The sequence below is a fragment of the Podarcis filfolensis genome (assembly GCF_964270895.1).
Source record: "Podarcis filfolensis genome assembly, chromosome: 9".
NCBI classification, from domain to species: domain Eukaryota; kingdom Metazoa; phylum Chordata; class Lepidosauria; order Squamata; family Lacertidae; genus Podarcis; species Podarcis filfolensis.
In genome coordinates, this window is record NC_139610.1 from 20,824,630 (window position 1) to 20,843,075 (window position 18,446).

Sequence of the window (18,446 nt, forward strand, 5' to 3'; positions counted from 1 at the left end):
ATGCACTTTTTCCCCTCCAAAAATGAAGGGGAAATGTGTGTGCGTCCTATGGGGCGAATGCAGGGGGGAGGCAGGCAGGAAAAGCCCCCAAGAGCCGCACACAAGCTCCGTGCGGCTCTTGCGGGCTTTTCCCCAGGAGGGAGAAGGGACTGACTGGCCGCATCAGTCCCTTCTCCCACCTCGTAGAAAAGCCCGCAGAAGCCGCGCGCTCTTTAAAGGGGCTGCGCGGCTTCTACTGGCTTTTCTAGGAGGAGGGGGAATCCCCCCACCTCCCGCAGAAGCCGCGCAGCCCTTTTAAAGAGCGTGCGGCTTCTGCGGGAGGTGGGAGAACTGCGCCCGCCTGTCCTTCAGCCACGCGCCTGTCCTGCGAAGTTGGAGGAGGAACAGAAGGGTCTCCTTCTGTTCCTCCTCCAGCTTCGCTTGAAGGGCGCTGCACAGTTCTCCCTCTCCGCGCAGCGCCTCTCCTTCGCAGGAGATGTGTTGCGCAGAGAGGGAGAACTGCACAGTGCCCCTTAAGCCACACGCCTGCCTGGAAGCTGGAGGAGGAACAGAAGGGTCTCCTTCTGTTCCTCCTCCAGCTTCGCAGCGAGGCGCCTGTCCTGCGAAGCCTGTCCTTCTCCAGCTTCGCTTGAAGGGCGCTGCGCAGTTCTCCCTCTCTGCACAGCATCTCTCCTGCGAAGGAGAGGTGCTGCGCAGAGAGGGAGAGCTGTGCAGCGACACTTCAGCCACGCACTTGTCCTGCGAAGCTGGAGGAGGAACAGAAGGGTCTTCCTCTGCATCCCGAAGCCTGGGGCGAGCTGAGCTCAGCGCGCCCCAGGCTTCAAGCTTTGCGCAGCTCTCCGCAAGCCGTGGGAGCCCGGCGCAACTTAGCGCTGGGCTCCCACGGCTTGTGGAGAGCTGCCTGTTCTGGGGGCTGGGGTCGGGAGAAGCTCGGGCTTCCCCTGACCCAGCCCCGCGTCTGGGGGGGGGGAAATAATTTTTCCCCCTTTATTTCCCCCCCAAAAAACTAGGTGCGCCCTATGGGGCGAAAAATACGGTAATTTGTTTTTGTGACTGTGTGGAACCCAGTTCAGCTACTGATTGATTGATTGTGTGACTATAGAAATGGATAAAAGCCCCCGATCCAAACAATGACTATCATCAGTGCAGGTAAGAAAAAAAATTACCGGTAATTAATTTTAATTTTATCATCTACAATACTGTCTTATTTGCTTTATAGTACAGTACATTGATTATTGCTTTCATTTTGTGGATCAATGGTCTCGATAGATAGTAAAATTCATGTTAAATTGCTGTTTTAGGGGTTGTTTTTAAAAGTCTGGAATGGATTAATCCGTTTTGCATTACTTTCTATGGGAAAGTGCGCCTTGTTTTTGGAACCCTTTGGTTTTGGAACAGACTTCCGGAACGGATTAAATTTGAGAACCAAGGTACCCCTGTACATGAGGTACGGCATGGAGATTGGCTGCTGGGCTTTGTCAAATGTACACTCAGGGGGAATGCGTTGCAAAACTTTCCACAAACAGTTCACAGCCAAACTGAAACCTGAGCTGAAAATAAAAATGTTCAAGACTTTGTCCACCCCCATTATTCATGATGACGACAACACACAACTTCAAGCCCAGAGGTGACATTACAGAACGTGCATTGATCAAATATACTGTATAGGAGTCAGAACTGTTACACTTTTTTTTTGTAGTATTCCACACTTACTCTCTCTGTATTCTATTTCCGCTTCTTTACGCCTTTTTCTTTCGCGTGCAAGAGCTTCCGGGCTCCCCCAAACTTCTAAAGACCTGTACCAGGAGGAAGGAGGGAAGGAAGAGAGAAAGTGATAGGAAGTGGAGGAAAAACTTCATTTAACTTGCATGACAACGATGATAATAATATGTTGTTGTTGTTCTTATATTTATACCCCGCCCATCTGACTGGGTTTTCCCCAGTCACTCTGGGTGGGTTCCAGCACATATAAAAGATCCTTTATGAAATAATACACTTTGTTTTCTATTGCTTTTGACCTCAACTTGTAGATTGGAACTGCAACTATCATCAGCTCCAGCCAGTAAACCAGACCAAACCATCTGCCCCAAGTCAGGGAAGCCAGCTTTTGACTATGGAAAAAAACAAAACAGCAAAGAATTTGCATTTTCTGCCTCTTGCAATTTTAAACACAGGTCGGTGTGGAAGTATGACACCACCCCAAGCTGAACTGAAGAGAGAGGCTTTGCTGATTCTGAAAGTTCTTGGTGAAATTAATTTTCTCACAGTAATATGGCATGAGGTCTTACTCATCTAAGCCCAGGTACCCCCAGCAACACAGGGAATGGCAAAAAGCACTACCACCAACTGTAATATATATCTAGATGGGAAAGTGTTAGAAGTTAAATACAGTCGTACAGTGGAAGTCGAACGGAATCCGTTCTGGAAGCCCATTCGACTTCCAAAACGTTCGGAAGCCAAAGCGCAGCTTCCGATTGGCTGCAGGAAGCTCTTGCAGCCAATCGGAAGCCCCGGAAGCCCCGTCAGACATTCAGGTTCCAAAAGAACGTTCGCAAACCGGAACACTCACTTCCGGGTTTGCGGCGTTCGGGAGCCAAAACATCCAAGTACTAAGGCGTTCGGTCCAAGGTACGACTGTATATATTTTGGATAACCAAACCCAGGAAATGTTGTCAGACTTGCCCTTACTTTGCCTCCACGTCCGTCCTCAAAAACACCGTAAAAGCCTCTGTGTCGTCATGGGGGCTTCGCCGCCTGATTTTCCTGAGCTGATCTAGGTCACTGTTGGGAAAACAGAAACAGTTTTGCGGAGAGGAAGGCAGCATTACCACTAGGCATTAATCTACTTACTGAAAAAGTAAAGCGATCGTCACAATATGCGATTTCTGGCTCACTAACAGCAGGCGGCAATTTTACAACCTCCCCAGGTCCAATGTGCAGCTTGCTCTCGTATTAAAAGTCAGAAAGAGATACAGACCAATTCTTTTCATTCCCCGTACCAAGCTGCCAGCTGCCTACGATCTGGCGAAGAGGCTCTTCTCTGCTTTGGCAGAGGCTGGGTTGACAGGGAAGAGAGAAAAGGCGTTCTCTGTAGCCACATGGCCAGTGGTCAGGGATGATGTGGGTTGTATTCCAGCGAAATCTGGAGGGCTACAGATTTCACAGCCCTGCTATCGAGTAGTGCTGTTCACATGTTGCTCACATTCAGGGCACAGCCCTATCCAAGAGAGGCAATGCGGTGTAGTAGATAGTGTTGGACCCTGAGAGATCAGGGTTCGAATCTGCACTAAATCATGACACTCCCTGGATTATCTGAAGACAGCCTTACCTGTCTCACAGGGTTGTTGTGAAAATAAAATGGAGGTGGTGGAAGAGCCATCGAGCTCAGGGAAGGGAAGCTGGGACATAAATGTAATTTTTGAAAATATGGTGGCGGAGCAGGGCCACACTTTTCCTCCCTGCCACTAAGTCTTTTTTTCTGCAACAAGTGAAATTCAAATGTGAACACCTACTCTTGTGTAGGGGCTCAATGCAATGAGTCACTGTGCCACCAGGTATCCCAGAAACCATGCACACCACAGAAATACAGGCACAGAGCGCTAAACCATGGTTTGCTCAAACCATGGTGAATTCTTCATTATAGTTAGCACAAGCCATTGTCTGGCATGATAGCTGAACTGAGCCTCTCTCCTAGAACGTCAACATAATATGGAACTGCGCTCACAGTACCCATTAACCGTGAAATCCTTAGGTGGTGCCAACTTTATTATGAAGCTGACGACTCTCAACCCCAGTGAAAAGTATATGGTAACCAAGAGAACAAAGCTGTACCCCCAATCCCAAAATGTTACCCATAACCTCTGGTATCATGATCCTCCTCACATTCCACTGGCTACTTCATATCCCACCGGTTAGCTTTGACACACTGCAGCAGTTCTTACAGAATTTCAGTCTAATTTTTAAAGAAAGAAATGATCATACCTGGACTTAAGGCAGAACTCATTTATTGCTCTGACGCCAGTGATGAAGTTATTCTTCATGTATTTTGGTCCATATTCTCTCTTTTTAAGTACAGCTTTCACTTTAAGAGGGAGGAAAAGGGCGAGACTCAGTTACGAGCACCACCAAAGGACCTCTCTACCGCAGAGAAGCCAGTATGCATGAAAATATACAGGCGTTCACCTATTCATCTCACCTCAATTGAAATCTGGTAACGGACACCCGAACGTGACAAAATCATTGCAGAAACAAAGCAAATGGTAAGCTCAAGAAGTGAATGGCAAGCTGGATACATACACATAGTAACTGGAGATGTGGGAATTATAGATAATTACCCGTTAAAGCAGCAGCTTATAGTGCAAACATTAAATCATTTATAAAACAGACTTATTTGAGAATATTTCACTCTATGAATGCACTACATGATCTGATCACGCAGAGTAAAACAATGGGAGGTATTCCATGCTAGGTTAATGGACATGATTAACTTAGGTTTACTGATTTCAATGGGCCTATTCTGTTTAGAAAGGAAATATTTTGGAACAAGGAGGACCCCACAGCAATGTCTCAAAGACACTGCTCTTCCTCACTGCCCAATGGTCTTGCAGCTCTGGCTTCTCCCGCCTCCATCGCCTGCTCAGCCAATCACACTGTTCTCAGAGTAATACTTAGTTGACTACAACCCAATGACTCTAGATGCTGGCATGAGAGCGGTTGATCCAAACAGGTGTCTGTCTTCAGCAACTGCTCCATGGAGGCTGCAGCAACCTCTGTACACACACACACACCCCAGTGCAAAGCTATGTCATAATAATTACCTTTCACTTGAATCGGAGTTTGCGGCAAAGGTGGCGTTTGACTGCTAGCTGTTAAAAAACAACAATTAATTATTAGTCGGACTTAATCCTACTTACTGCTTTCCAAGACAATTGGAAATTGCCGTTGTTGCTTAAAGGGGGAAAAAAGAATACATGTGTTAGCCCACTGCTTATATTTGGCCTTTTGCAACATTTGATTTATTTATTTTTTAATAATTTTAATTGAATGGTTTTATGTTACAAAAAACAATACAACCATACTACCACTAAATATAATTAAGAAATAAAAATTACATACATCAATAGCTTGTTATTTGTTATTTACCGTCTTATTTCCTCCCAAACATTCCATACAAAAACACACATATGTGCAGACACCCACACCCGCACACAAAAGGATAATAATGAAAGTAAATATTTTTCCCCTTTTCTCTTCCAAAATCTTTTCTTCATGGTGGAGACGGCTCAATTGACTAGTAAACTCAGAGGAAATTCAAAGCAAAAATTTGTGGAAAAATGGGATGGTTATAGAAGGTATGTTCAAAAATACAATAATAGTTTTGACTCCGTGCTAGCATTCGAGTAATAAAGGAACAAAAAGGAGGTGGATAACAATTAAGGACTTATGTTTTCAGAATGCATTGGAAAATTTATATAGAAAGGTTTATTGTTTTGTGTACATTCGATTGCAAGATAAAATATATGCAAAGGGACTCGACAGGAAGTCAAAGTTGTTGCTTTTGTGACATTTGAAATAATTGAAAGCAGACACCTAACTTCTGGTTTTCAAAAAGTGTTATAAATCCAAGCACATTTAAGCTAAAGATTTTATTTAGAAGGATTTACATCCTGCCTTCCCTACAAGGTGTTCAAAGCAGTTCAAAGTGGGTTTCCCCCACCTCCATTTAATCTCACAACAGCCTTGCCAAGTGGGTGAGGCTGAGAGATAGCCATAGGTGTTCCCCACTAGGAACAGAATCTGCCTTGCCTGCAGATGGTCCCGTGCACATCTCTGTCTTAATTAAGTATATCAACGGAATTAAGTTCTTATGACTTCAATAACAACAGCCAGTATACTGCAGCTTTATTCTTTGGCGCTTGGATGCTCGCCAGACTTCCGCTACCAGTAAAAGAGAAGCTAATTTTACTGAAACTGAAGACATTAGGATTAGCCTTCCGAACCTGACAACGCTACAAAGGGAGCTGTGTTTTTATTAAGAGAAGGCTTGGCAAGTGGCTTGAATTATTCAAAAGTTAAGTATTATTAAAGCACTCTTGGTCTATGCAACTTTGGGGGTTTTTTTAAGAATCAAACAATTAGTTCCTCCTGCCTTAATTTACAAAAAAAGGAGGGGCAGGGATAAAGTAAATTGCTTCCTTAAGAGAAGGAAACTCTGGATAATGGCTTTCCATTTATAATGTATACAGAGAAGGCCTAATGAATACACAGCAGCAACTTCTTTTTTGATACACTTAAAAACAGACTCCAGCAAAAGCTGTTTCAAAGTTACGCCTGTCTGCCCCCTTCCTCCTTATCTTCAGAGCCCTGGGCTGGCAGGCTGTGTTTATACTGATATACCTTGGCAAGGTCACAGTTTCTCCAAGGTTTGCCGAAAGTCGCTGCCTGTAGCAATGATTCCTCCTTTCCCCTCCCGTCGCCCGTTGTAAAATGGACACACAGTGACATTATTTAATAAAAAGGTTAAGTCATAAACTTTGATCAGGGGAAAATAATCACATCTCAAATGTCAAGATTTACTACTGGAGATTCAGGCAGCGTTATGTGCCCTTTAAAATATATATATACTGGGTAACAGTGGCCAGGAGGCCTGACGAAAACACGGTGCTTGGAATTAGAAGAAGAAGAAGAAGAGTTTGGATTTGATATCCCGCTTTACCACTGCCCAAAGGAGTCTCAAAGCGGCTAATATTCTCCTTTCCCTTCCTCCCCCACAACAAACACTCTGTGAGGTGAGTGGGGCTGAGAGACTTCAGAGAAGTGTGTCTAGCCCAAGGTCACCCAGCAGCTGCATGTGGAGGAGTGGAGACACAAACCTGGTTCCCCAGATTATGAGACTACCGCTCTTAACCACTACACCACACTGGCTCTTAAGCAGAAACTGACCTATATCCTGTTCTGTGGGTCAAGATGATACTGTTTAAAGCCTTGAGCAAGTTATTCTGTAGAATATGGATATTCTGTACCATTGCGGGGGCTGGGAGGACAAGCCATAGTTCAGTGGTATTATTATTATTATTATTAAATTTATGAATCACGCTTCCTACAAAGCCTCTCAAATGACTTCACAATACAATAAAGACATATATAAAATAAATGCATATATAAAAGCAATTTCAACGACAAACCCGCTGACATGCCGGGGGCCACCTGAATGAAGCTTGTGGCCGACAGATCAGAGTTTGGGGAGCTCTGATCTAAAACACACTCAGCTCTTCCTTGAAGTTACACACTGAAGGGGAAAGTTGGGAATTATGGGGAAGTTGGGATTCATGCCCAAGACTCCTGATTTTCTCCTCTCCTTGAGGAATTCTGAAAAGCTTTAGAGCAGGGATGGGGGAACTGGTGCCAGAGAGAGGCTGCTGGACTCCAACTCCCATCAACCCTCAGTTGGCGTGGGAACTGGGGCTGATGAGAACTGGGAGTCCAACAGCTGGAGCTGGGCAATATATTGGCAAATTGCCTGAAACTGGTATGGGGTTCAGATCGCGATACCAGTTTCAGACAATAGATCACGCCAGCTCGAATTGCCTGCAGATAACCGCCTCTCCCGGTATGCCCAACGGAGGACCTTAAAGTCCATAAATAGCAACACCCTAGTGGTCCCGGGCCCTAAGGAAGTTAGATTAGCCTCAACCAGAGCCAGGGCCTTTTCAACACTGGCTCCGGCCTGGTGGAACGCTCTGCCTCATGAGACCAGGGCCCTGCAGGATCTGATTTCTTCCCGCAGGACCTGTAAGACAGAGTTGTTCCACCTGGCCTTTGGCTTGGAATCAACTTGATCCTCTCACCCTATTTCCCTATTTCCTTTTTCCTTTCTCCTTCTGTGATGGAACTCCTATTTGGGAACTTCCCTGGCTTTTTTCTGGCCCACGTAGGACCAGTCTGGATAGCTGGCCTTGGTGAAGATTTGACGTTTCCATCCCCTAAAAAGTTTTTGATTTGAGTTTCTACTGAAATGAGGCTGCATTTTAATGTTGTATTTTAATCTTGTTTTTAAGTTGTATTTTAATCAATTGTTTTTATGCCTGGTGCTAGCCGCCCTGAGCCCAGTCTTGGCTGGGGAGGGCGGGGTATAAATAAAATTTGTTATTATTATTATTATTGTTATTAAAGGCACAGGCAAGCAGGCAGGCAGATGGAGCCTGAGAAGGTTCTGGATGAGGACCTTATTGGGCTCCGTCTACTTGCCTGCCTGCCCCTTTGAGGAAGCCCCCTGCCCTCCCAGCTCATACAAGCCAGAGAGATATGGGGGCCTGCTCAGCTGAGGGGCAGGCAGCGTCCCACCCCCCAGCTGAGCTGTTTAACAAAGCCCCAGTGCCTCTGTGGCTCATGTGAGCGATGTATCTGGGCTGCTGCTTCTTTGTCTAAGGGGGCGAGGAAAAAACAGCCAAGATACATTCTAGACATCATGCTAAGTCAGCATATTGAGGTATTCATCTGACTTTTAGAAGACACCTGAAGGCAGCCCTGTTTAGGGAAGCTTTTAATGTTTGATGTTTTATCGTGTTTTTACTATTCTGCTGGGAGCCACCCAGAGTGGTTGGGGAAACCCAGCCAGATGGGCGGGTATAATAATAATCATCACCAACATCTGTTGATATAACACAATGTTGAAAACCAGATATTGCCCAGCTCTACCAACAGAATCGGGGGCCATAGGTTGTCAATTCCTGCTTCAGACCTGTCTTTTATTTACGCTTGTTTATGTCTCTTCTGTTTCTAAGTCACTTTGAGTCATTTTTATGAGAAGCAACTACAGCGGTACCTCGGGTTACAGACACTTCAGGTTACAGACTCCACTAACCTGGAAGTAGTACCTCGGGTTAAAAACTTTACCTCAGGATGAGAACAGAAATCGTGCGGCGGCAGTACACAACAGCGGGAGGCCCCATTAGCTAAAGTGGTACCTCAGGTTAAGAAAAGTTTCAGGTTAAGAACGGACCTCCGGAACAAATGACCTTATTTTTCGCTCTATAGGACGCACCCGACCATAGGACACACCTTGTTTTAGAGGGGGAGAACAAAGGGAAAAAAATCTCCCCCTCTCTGCTCAGCGCCCCTTCAGCGAAGCCGGAGGAGAAACAGAGCTCCTTCCATTTCTCCTAGCGCTTGGCTGAAGGGGCGCTGCGCAGCTCTCTCTGCTGAAGCCAGGAGAGTCTTGCTCTCCCGGCTTCAGCAAAAGGAACCCAAAGCCTCCGGAGCGCAGCGGGACCTCCGGAGCGCAGCGGGACCTCCCGCTGCACTCCAGAGGCTTCAGGCGGCTATCCCTGAAGCCTGGAGAGCAAGACGGGTCGGTGCGCACCGATCCCTCTCGCTCTCCAGGCTTCAGTGAAAGCAACGCAAAGCCTCCGGAGCATGGAGGGAGCACTCCCTCTGTGCTTCGGAGGCTTCACGTTGCTATCGCTGAAGCCAAGGAGCCTGAATTCGCTCCATAAGACGCACACACTTTTCCCCTTAATTTTTGGAGGGGAAAAAGTGCGTCCTATAGAGCGAAAAATATGGTAAGTTTTTAACCAGAGGTACCACTGTAATAAATACTGCTACAAATAGAACTGCATGTTTCCGTGGACTGCATCTCAACTAGTCTTTTATTTGTGTTTGTGTCTATCGAGTGTACATAAAGAAGGGCCTCAGATGACAATCGTAAGGTCCGGGTCAGTTCATGCTGAAGAATCTTGGCACACTGCAGAGAATTCTGGGACATGTTCTAAAGCAGCCTTCTCCATGCTGGTATCCTCTAGGTCTTTTGGATTATAGCTGTCCTGGCTAGGACGGAGGAGAAGTGTAGCCCAACAATTGTTGCTGGACCTTGGAAACAGAGTACAGCCAAGATGTTGCAGTCCAACAATTTCTGGGGATCCAGGCTTGAAGACACTGCTCCAGAGGGTGCGCCTAATTTATGTGGGAATTGGGCAAGAGCTCCTTATGGAAGCCATTTCCTTAATCTGCCGTTTTACCTTCAAAAACAGCTGCCTTGAAAGAACTAATTTAAACCAGGGCCAGAAAAAACTGAAACCAACAGGCTTTAATTCCAAGCAAGCACATTTAGAATCTGAACATTTAGAATAATGGGGGATTCTGGAACGCCCATTTCAAGCCAATCGACAACATAACAATACTTAAGCAGCAGCTTTAGAAGCTTTTGTTCTCACTTGGCAATCATCTTCACATCAAGCTGTGGTTCAGCAACAGACCGTGGCTTAAATGCCTCGTGGAATCATTTGAATTAATCGCACACATACAGCAGATGTGCGAGGTTATTACAAACTGTCTCTACAGTCATTAGGTTATTTTGATCTGGCTTTTTTAAGACACTCGGAAATATAACCAGAAATATTGCCAATGCATGCACAAATTAATTAGAGGTGCACACAAAAAGGGGAAAAATGCTTTGGAACACTTTGGTAATTCAGACAGGACGTCAACTCACCCCAAACTTCTTTGGGAACAACCACTCTCCAAGATTTACTTCAGTAAGCAGGCTGCTTTGAAGCGAGATTCATCCCTCGCAAATTTACCCCCTGCCCACACCCCCAATTAAAATCTACAAACCATTAAAATACCGTATTTTTTGCTCTATAAGACTCACTTTTTCCCTCCTAAAAAGTAAGGGGAAATGTGTGTGCGTCTTATGGAGCGAATGCAGGCTGCGCAGCTATCCCAGAAGCCAGAACAGCGAGAGGGATTGCTGCTTTCACTGCGCAGCAATCCCTCTTGCTGTAATGGCTTCTGAGATTCAGAATTTTTTTTTCTTGTTTTCCTCCTCCAAAAACTAGGTGCATCTTGTGGTCTGGTGCGTCTTATAGAGCGAAAAATACGGGTAGCTCTAGTACACTATCCCGCAGGAGAATTAAAGGTTGAAACCAATGCAAGCTCAGGGCTGAAAGCTGGCAACTCTGCTAATTTCTGCAAGAAGAAATGTTAAGCCATGGTGGTGCCTACCTGTTGCTGTTTTCTGCGCACTGCCTTCAGCAGCTGAGGAGCTTGCATCTTGTGCCCCAGTGTGGTCCTTCTGACCATCGGAGGTATAAACTCTTACTTGGCTTGAATGAACCGGCAGACGACTCCCTGGCAGCACAGGCAAGAGGCTGCCAAATTTAAGGGGCACTTGCCACCCTGAAGGAAATGGGAAAGAAAACAGCTTGGGTACTTTGAGATGGCAACAGCAGCAGCAACAAAAAGCACCAAGGAAAAAGCACAGAGAACAGCCAGATAATTGTTTGCAAACTGTTCAGGACACATAACTCAAATATTCCACTGAAAAACTAAAATATTTCTCAGCGGGGACCCGAAAAAAATCACAGGTGGGTAAGCCTGTGAGCTGAAGGCTCGGCGGGCTCCATTTGCACACACACACCCCCGCTGCAAAGGAGCCTTTTTAAAGGCTACGGAACGGGGGTGAGCGGCGCGGAGCTGAGAGCTGTTTACCCGTCTCCGCGGAGTGAAGCCGCATGCCATGGTCGGAGAGCGCTGACTTCTTCCTTTGAACATTTGGACTAAAAGTAACAACCCGTGAGTAATACGGAAATTGGACTTAAAATTTCTTTTTTGGATTTGGCACGAGCGGGGAAGGCGCAAAGAGGAAGTCCGTCTCCCCGTTTTGTAAACATTTTAAAGCAAGGACTAGATAACTAAGGTTGAGAGAACAACTTCTTCTTGAGAGGATAAAAGTAATTAATTTCACGTTTTGGCAGTATAAGTGACTTTGCTGGAGGATAAGAGCTAATTTTGAGAGTGGAACTGTCACCCCCCCCCCCCCAGGACCCGGGAGCGATCTGTGAGAGAGCCTGTTGAAGAGACATAGAAGATTTTGACAGCTGTCAAATTAGCTGTCAAAGCTGGGGGGGGAAAGAGACTTTGTTTCTGTTGCCTCGGCTGGTTATATTTGTTACATTCAGGTAATAAATTGTTGAAAATAAAGAGAAAAAAGTTATTTTGACTTTTGGATTGGAACTGAAAGGAATACTAAGTAACCAGAACTCCTCTAGAGGGGGCTCTGGGACATTACAAGAATGGCTGTAAGTGGAAAAATACTGGTTGAACTGGAAAAGACTTTTCTTCTTCTGGGAAAACTTCAAGAACAATGCATTGTTTTGGCTATAAATGTTACAACATTGAATGAAACAGTAAATAAACTTGCTGAAACTGGAAGGGACTTGACTCAAGTCTTTGTATCAGAACAAAAAGATTTTGTATCTGAGCTAAAAAATTTTGCAGCTGAACAAGAAAAGAAATCCGAGAAATTTGAGAAAGTGGGGAAAGAGATACATGACAATTTAGAGGGAAAGGAAGGAGGAGCTATAATGCCGCAGATGATTAAGGAGAGCCAGAGGCCTGCTAAGATGGATATAAAGGAAAAGAAGAATGAGATTATGAAAATCTGGTTTGAATGGAAGAATGAGGAATGGAGAGATCTCCTCATGTGGAAATCTGAAGACTTATGGATTACAAACCTGACTAAAGTGGAAGCTGGAGTTTCTGGGACATTTGGACTTAAAAGAAGTAAGAAACAAGATTTGGACTACAATTTTAAATATGGAGGTCTGGCTGGAAGAAACATGGACCTTATTGGGACAGAGCTTCTCCGAGATTTGGTGTTTAATATAAAGGACTACCAAAAAAACCGGCAGAGAGGAAATGAGAGAGACTTAAGAGCCTCGGATGTGAGGTCACCAGGCTGACACCAGATAGACTGATGGACATTTGTTGGAGCTTGAAACCGGGAAAGGTGGGGAGTGGGGTTTTGGGTATCCAAAGGCTGTACAATTATACTTTGTTTTTATATATTTTTGTTTTGTTACTTATATTAAAATGGGGAACTCGTGAAAGGGAATTGGGGTCGATCTTAGAAAAAGATATTAAGAATAAGTATTGATGCATAAAGAATGAGGTTTATGTTAAAATTGGTTAATCAAAAGGATTTAAATATAATAAGGTAAAATTTGGGGATAAGAACTTGCTGAACTAAAAATTGAATTGGAATACAAGAAGGGGAGGTGTGGGGAAGTCAAGGAAATATGTTATTGAAAGAAAGGAATGTAATGATATGTGTGTTTTTTATTTTTATTTAATTTTTTTCTTTTTTTTTGAAAATTTCAATAAATATTTTTTTTAAAAAAAAAGAAAAACTACAATATTTCTCAAGTAGATCCCTTAAGACTGGTATTCAACTAAGTTTTAGAACATCCACTGAAATTAATGGACGTGACTCATTCATGTCCACTGTTTTCAATAGGTCTACTCTGAGTAAGACTCAGCTGAACACCAACCATACAACATAAAATTCCATACAACACAGATTACGTTATTATACTCTTACTAAGAGGCTGCTTTGAGATTAGCTGCTGCCACAGTAAGCCCTGCTGGAAGGAATTATAGGTTTGTAAATAGCCACTTGGCAAGTAAGATGTACCTATAGACAAACAGGATCAGATGTTTTTAATTAGCTGAAATAAGGTTGGTCCTTTTATCTTCCAGACCGCTGAGGAGCCCCCAATGCTTAGCATTGGTATGAGTTGCCCAGACAGGCTAGTACAAATTGATGTGCACTAATAATGTCTTTGGAGTTCCTTGCAAGGCTGGGGTATTGTCATGAGCTTAAGAGGAATATAGCAACATGAGGTTAATTGGGATGCTGGATTTGACTCAAAGCAGCTGGACTACCTACGCAAAATTTCAAGACTTCATGGCAAAACAGAGCAGTCAAGTGACCCTTCTATATATCGTTCTTGACAGAAAATTAGAACTTAAAATAAGAAGACCGCCAGGAGCCTAGCAAAGGACTGCTAAAAGCCAGGCCTTTGGTTGATCTGATTGACATCCTATGCCTTTTTAAAAATGTGGTTCTTTTTTTTTTTGGAGGGGGTATTTGTTGTTTTTATTTTGATTATATATACTGTGGTTTTTATGTTGATCTTTTCTGTGAACTGCCCGGAGACCTCCAGGTATAGGGCGGTATATAAATTCTAACAACAGCAGCAAAAACAAGGAAGCTCATGAAGGACCAGAAAGCAATTATACACATGACACAATGTAAGCCATAGGATGTGGCCCAAAAATAGGGTAAAGGGAAACATTAGCAACTACGTAGTATTATTAGGCTCTTCAGGAATGCAAGCTAACTGAGATGCAGCAGAGAAAGCAGTATTTTACCAAGTCAGAGCAGTGGTCCAACTAGCTCAATAGCATCCAGACCAGCCTTTCTCAACCTGTGGGTCCCCAGATGTTGTTGAACTACAACTCCCATCACCCCTAGCTAGCAAGGCCAGAGCTCAGGGCTGATGGGAGTTGCAGTCCAACAACATTTGGGGACCCACAGATTGAGAACCGCTGACTAGACTGACTGGCAATGGCTCTCCAAGGTTTCAGGCAGGGGTCTCTCTCAGCCCAACCTGGAGATGCTGGGGATAATAATAATAATGTTGATAATTTTATTATTTATACCCCGCCCACCCAGAACCTTCTGCATGCAAAGCAGATGCTATAACTGGACTATGGCCTTCCCCAAATATAACATTAAAATTTTAAACTCAGCTATATTTAGAGGGCACTGGGCCACAGGGTCTCAGAAATAGCAAAGCAAGGCCATTTACCCAGATGCACAGGGCAAAATGCAAGAGATCTGAGGCACCCACATCCACATGCAAAAGCCCCTAATAGGGAGGACTGGCCAATGTGTCAGGAGGAAAAGGTAGGGGGCTGCTCCCTGGCATCAGCTGCCCAAGGTGAATGCCTCACTCAGCCCAACAATGGGGACAGCCCTGTCTATGTGGGGCTGCCACCTGCCCAGACTTCTAAATTGGGATTACCAGCTGATCCGCTGGCTCCTTGAGCATGCATACTAAACAAACATACAGGTACTTTCCCTCTCAGTCTCACTCTGATATACCAGTAGTTAATGAAATAGTTTAGTACAACATTTGATTCAGAATATTTTTTCCCTGTTTTCCTCCTCTAAAACTAAGTGCGTCTTACGGTCAGATGCGTCTTATGGAGCGAAAAATAAACTGCTGTCGAAACTCAACCTCAGGGATTGAGTAGCTACCACCTCTAACACACACACACACACACACACACACACACATTTACCTATTTCCTTATATTAGAATTTGTATTCTTCTCTCCTTCTGGTGCTTACACACCTATCATGGTAGCTTGCAATAATTTAAAGCTAACCATAATGCACTGCTGTTGTTTGTTGTGTTTTTAAAGAAAAACCAGTGCTGAGATTAAAGCAAAAGTATCGGATAAAAATGTATGCATCCAATAAAACAAGCACTATAGAGATGGAACACAGAGAAGGGCCTCTCTGTCAGACCGTAGGGTGCAGGCAGGCTGGCATGCAAGACAGCAGTCCCTAAAGTTTCCCAAGCCACTCAGAGCTTTAAAACATCATCGCCAATGCGTTTAATTGTGCCCCAAAACAAACAGGTAGAATAAACAGATTGCTTGTGTATGGTGTACTACATATGAAACTTAATGTACCACTGGGTAAGTTACTATAGTTATTTATTCTTCTTGTACTTACATGAAAACCAATAAAAAATATCTGGACCAAGGAAAAAGATACTGGGGTTCTAGCTTGTTAACAAGCCATGTTCACTGTCTGCTACCCTTTTACTCTCAAGGGCACATATGTAGCTGAAGTTACTCAATGAGGTTAAATAGGTCCATACTGAGAGGGACTTCCACATCATTTACAGGTTGCACTAGAGAATTTTGGGGCTTGACAGTCCTGCTGAATCTGAACTCAAATTGAACCCGCTGGAAAAATCTAAAGTGACATGCCATGATGGGTGCAGAGTAATCTCAAGCGGCTGAGGGTAGGGTAACAACAGTGGATCAGACTAGCGAAAGAGATGTAACAGATGTAGGGAAACAAACACTGATTTATTGCAGCCTAACAACAGTGAGAGCTGGACCATAAAGAAGGCTGATCGCCGAAGAATTGATGCTTTTGAATTATGGTGCTGGAGCAGACTCTTGAGAGTCCCATGGACTGCAAGAAGATCAAACCTCTCCATTCTGAAGGAAATCAGCCCTGAGTGCTCAATGGAAGGACAGATCATGAAGCTGAGGCTCCAATACTTTGGCCACCTCATGAGAAGAGAAGACTCCCTGGAAAAGACCCTGATGTTGGGAAAGATGGAGGGCACAAGGAGAAGGGAACGACAGAGGACGAGATGGTTGGACAGTGTTCTCGAAGCTACCAGCATGAGTTTGACCAAACTGCGGGAGGCAGTGGAAGACAGGAGTGCCTGGCGTGCTCTGGTCCATGGGGTCACGAAGAGTCGGACACGACTAAACAACAACAACAACAATATAACAGCCTTACATACAAAAGTCAGCCCCCCACATTCCTTCACACTCTTGCATGCTCAAGAAAGAGGATCCAGGATGCAGCTGCACAGATGAAGAAGCAGGACTAGGCAGGCAGGAGCAGAATCCACCCACTATGGCTGGAGTGACCAAGCAGGGGGTGCAGGGTCAGCCCCCTACAATCATAAAAGGACCCCTGAGGGTCATCTACTCTAACCCGCTGCAATGCAAGGGGTTCACCACTTCACTTTCCCATGTGAAAGTAAAAGGCTGCTATCCACCAGTGGAAAGCACTGCACATGGGGGAGAAGCACCGTGTCACAGCCCTCTGTGCCTCCAGCCCCAAACACTGGATGGCCTGGTCCTTTGCTGACAGCGACCCCAAAAGTCCTCCCTCTGCCCACCCCACCTTGTGCACCTTGCTAGCAAGTAACAATGATGGTACGTCCCCCTCACACACAAAAAATTATTCTAAACCACTTCATATAACTTAACTTCAGTAATCATCACAACGACCCTGCATGGTAGGCCTGCACTGCTCACAGCATTAACAGATTCAGGACTGGCAGTGCTGATAACAACAATATGCCACCATCACAGCCTGTTAAATGCTGAGGGCGGCCAACAAGCCCCAGGACCATAGCTGTCAACGTTTCCCTTTTTTTCAGGGAAATTCCCTTATTCCGAGTAGGATTCCTCGCAAGAAAAGCGAAAAGTTGACAGCTATGCCCAGGACATGAGCAGCTGATGTAGGTTCTTTCTCTCTCTCCACACACACACACACACACACACCAGGGGGTTGGGCTAGATGACCCTGGGGGTCCATTCCAATTCTATGTGGTACCTCAAACAAACTTTTTAAAAACGGCTATCGCGGTCCTGGAGCAGCAGCCTAAAAACCCAGGGTCGTGGGTTCGAGTCCCACGCTAGGCAAAAATTCCTAAGTTGAAGGGGGCTGGACTAGATGACCCTGGGAGTCAGTTCCAATTCTATGTGGCACCTCAAACAGACTTTTTAAAACTGGCTATCGCAGCCCTAGAGCAGCAGCCTCTTCATCCCAGGGTCGTGGGTTCGAGTCCTGCGTTGGGCAAAAATTCCTGCGCTGAAGGGGGTTGGGCTAGATGACCCTCGGGGTCCATTCCAATTCTATGTGGCATCTCAAACAGACTTTTTAAAAACGGCTATCGCGGCCCTGGAGCAGCAGCCTCTTCATCCCAGGGTCGTGGGTTCGAGTCCCGCGTTGGGCAGAAGAACCTGCGTTTTAAAGGGGACTGGAATGGATGACCCTCGGGGTCCCTCGCAACCCTTCGAGCCTACTCACCGCGGCAGCCTGCCCGGGCGAGCGGTCCCCCCGCCTGGCCTCGGCCCCTCCGCCGCAGCAGGTGGAGCTGGTAGAAGCAGCCCCAGCCCCTCCGCTGGGCGGCCAGGGCCGGCAGCATCCTTCGCGGGGTCCTCCTCCTCCGGGCGCAGCGAGAGGCGCGAGGCGACAGGGAAAGAGCGGCCGCGCCGAGCTCCTCATTCACGCGCCCGGCCCCCGCCGGACACCGGCTCCGGAGCCGACTCCATCGGCCCAGGCTCTGAGCGGCAGGATCCGGATGCGGAACAGGGCCGCTCTGTAGTCTCGTCGCGCGCCTCTATGGTCCGTCCTCGGCCGACGGGCACCAGGACGCATGCGCTCCGGGATAAAGCGGAGAAGCGGAATAGGGGGGACTCAAAAGATCCACCGCGCGCGCGTAACCTCCACGTGGGAAAAAGGGGGCAGGAGGAGGGAGGGAGTCCCCGCCTTGCGCTGCAGTGAACGTGGGAACGTGTTCGGGACGGTGTGGAAGAGGGAGGCCCGTTCTTCCTCCTCTATTGCAATTAGCTGTATGTTTTGAATAGGGTTTTTTTTGGTGTGTATTTATTTCATAAAATCTATACACCGCTTGATTGTGTAAAAAAACAAGAGGCTTACGAAACAAAGCAGTAAATCAAGAAAAAATTATAATCCTACTTTAGAACAGAAAAGTTAAAATACTTAAGAGATTCAAATTATTTCTGCATATATTTTTACATTATTGGTGTTTATT

The 18,446-nt window shown here is 45.6% G+C and overlaps 1 protein-coding gene across 1 annotated transcript in view; it reads right to left on the bottom strand.

Moving 5' to 3' along the window:
* SLC30A9 (solute carrier family 30 member 9) overlaps positions 1–18,051 on the bottom strand; it is a 36,909-nt gene extending 18,858 nt beyond the window's left edge. The window contains exons 1-6 of the mRNA XM_083630479.1: positions 17,699–18,051; positions 11,002–11,175; positions 4,818–4,865; positions 3,982–4,081; positions 2,689–2,781; positions 1,714–1,796 (exon numbers count right to left, since the gene is read on the bottom strand). Of these exons, the coding sequence (XP_083486605.1) occupies positions 1,714–1,796; positions 2,689–2,781; positions 3,982–4,081; positions 4,818–4,865; positions 11,002–11,175; positions 17,699–17,816 (616 nt within the window). The 5' untranslated portion in view covers positions 17,817–18,051. The remainder of the gene's footprint in view (positions 1–1,713; positions 1,797–2,688; positions 2,782–3,981; positions 4,082–4,817; positions 4,866–11,001; positions 11,176–17,698) is intronic.
* Between the last annotated feature and the right edge of the window lie 395 nt (positions 18,052–18,446).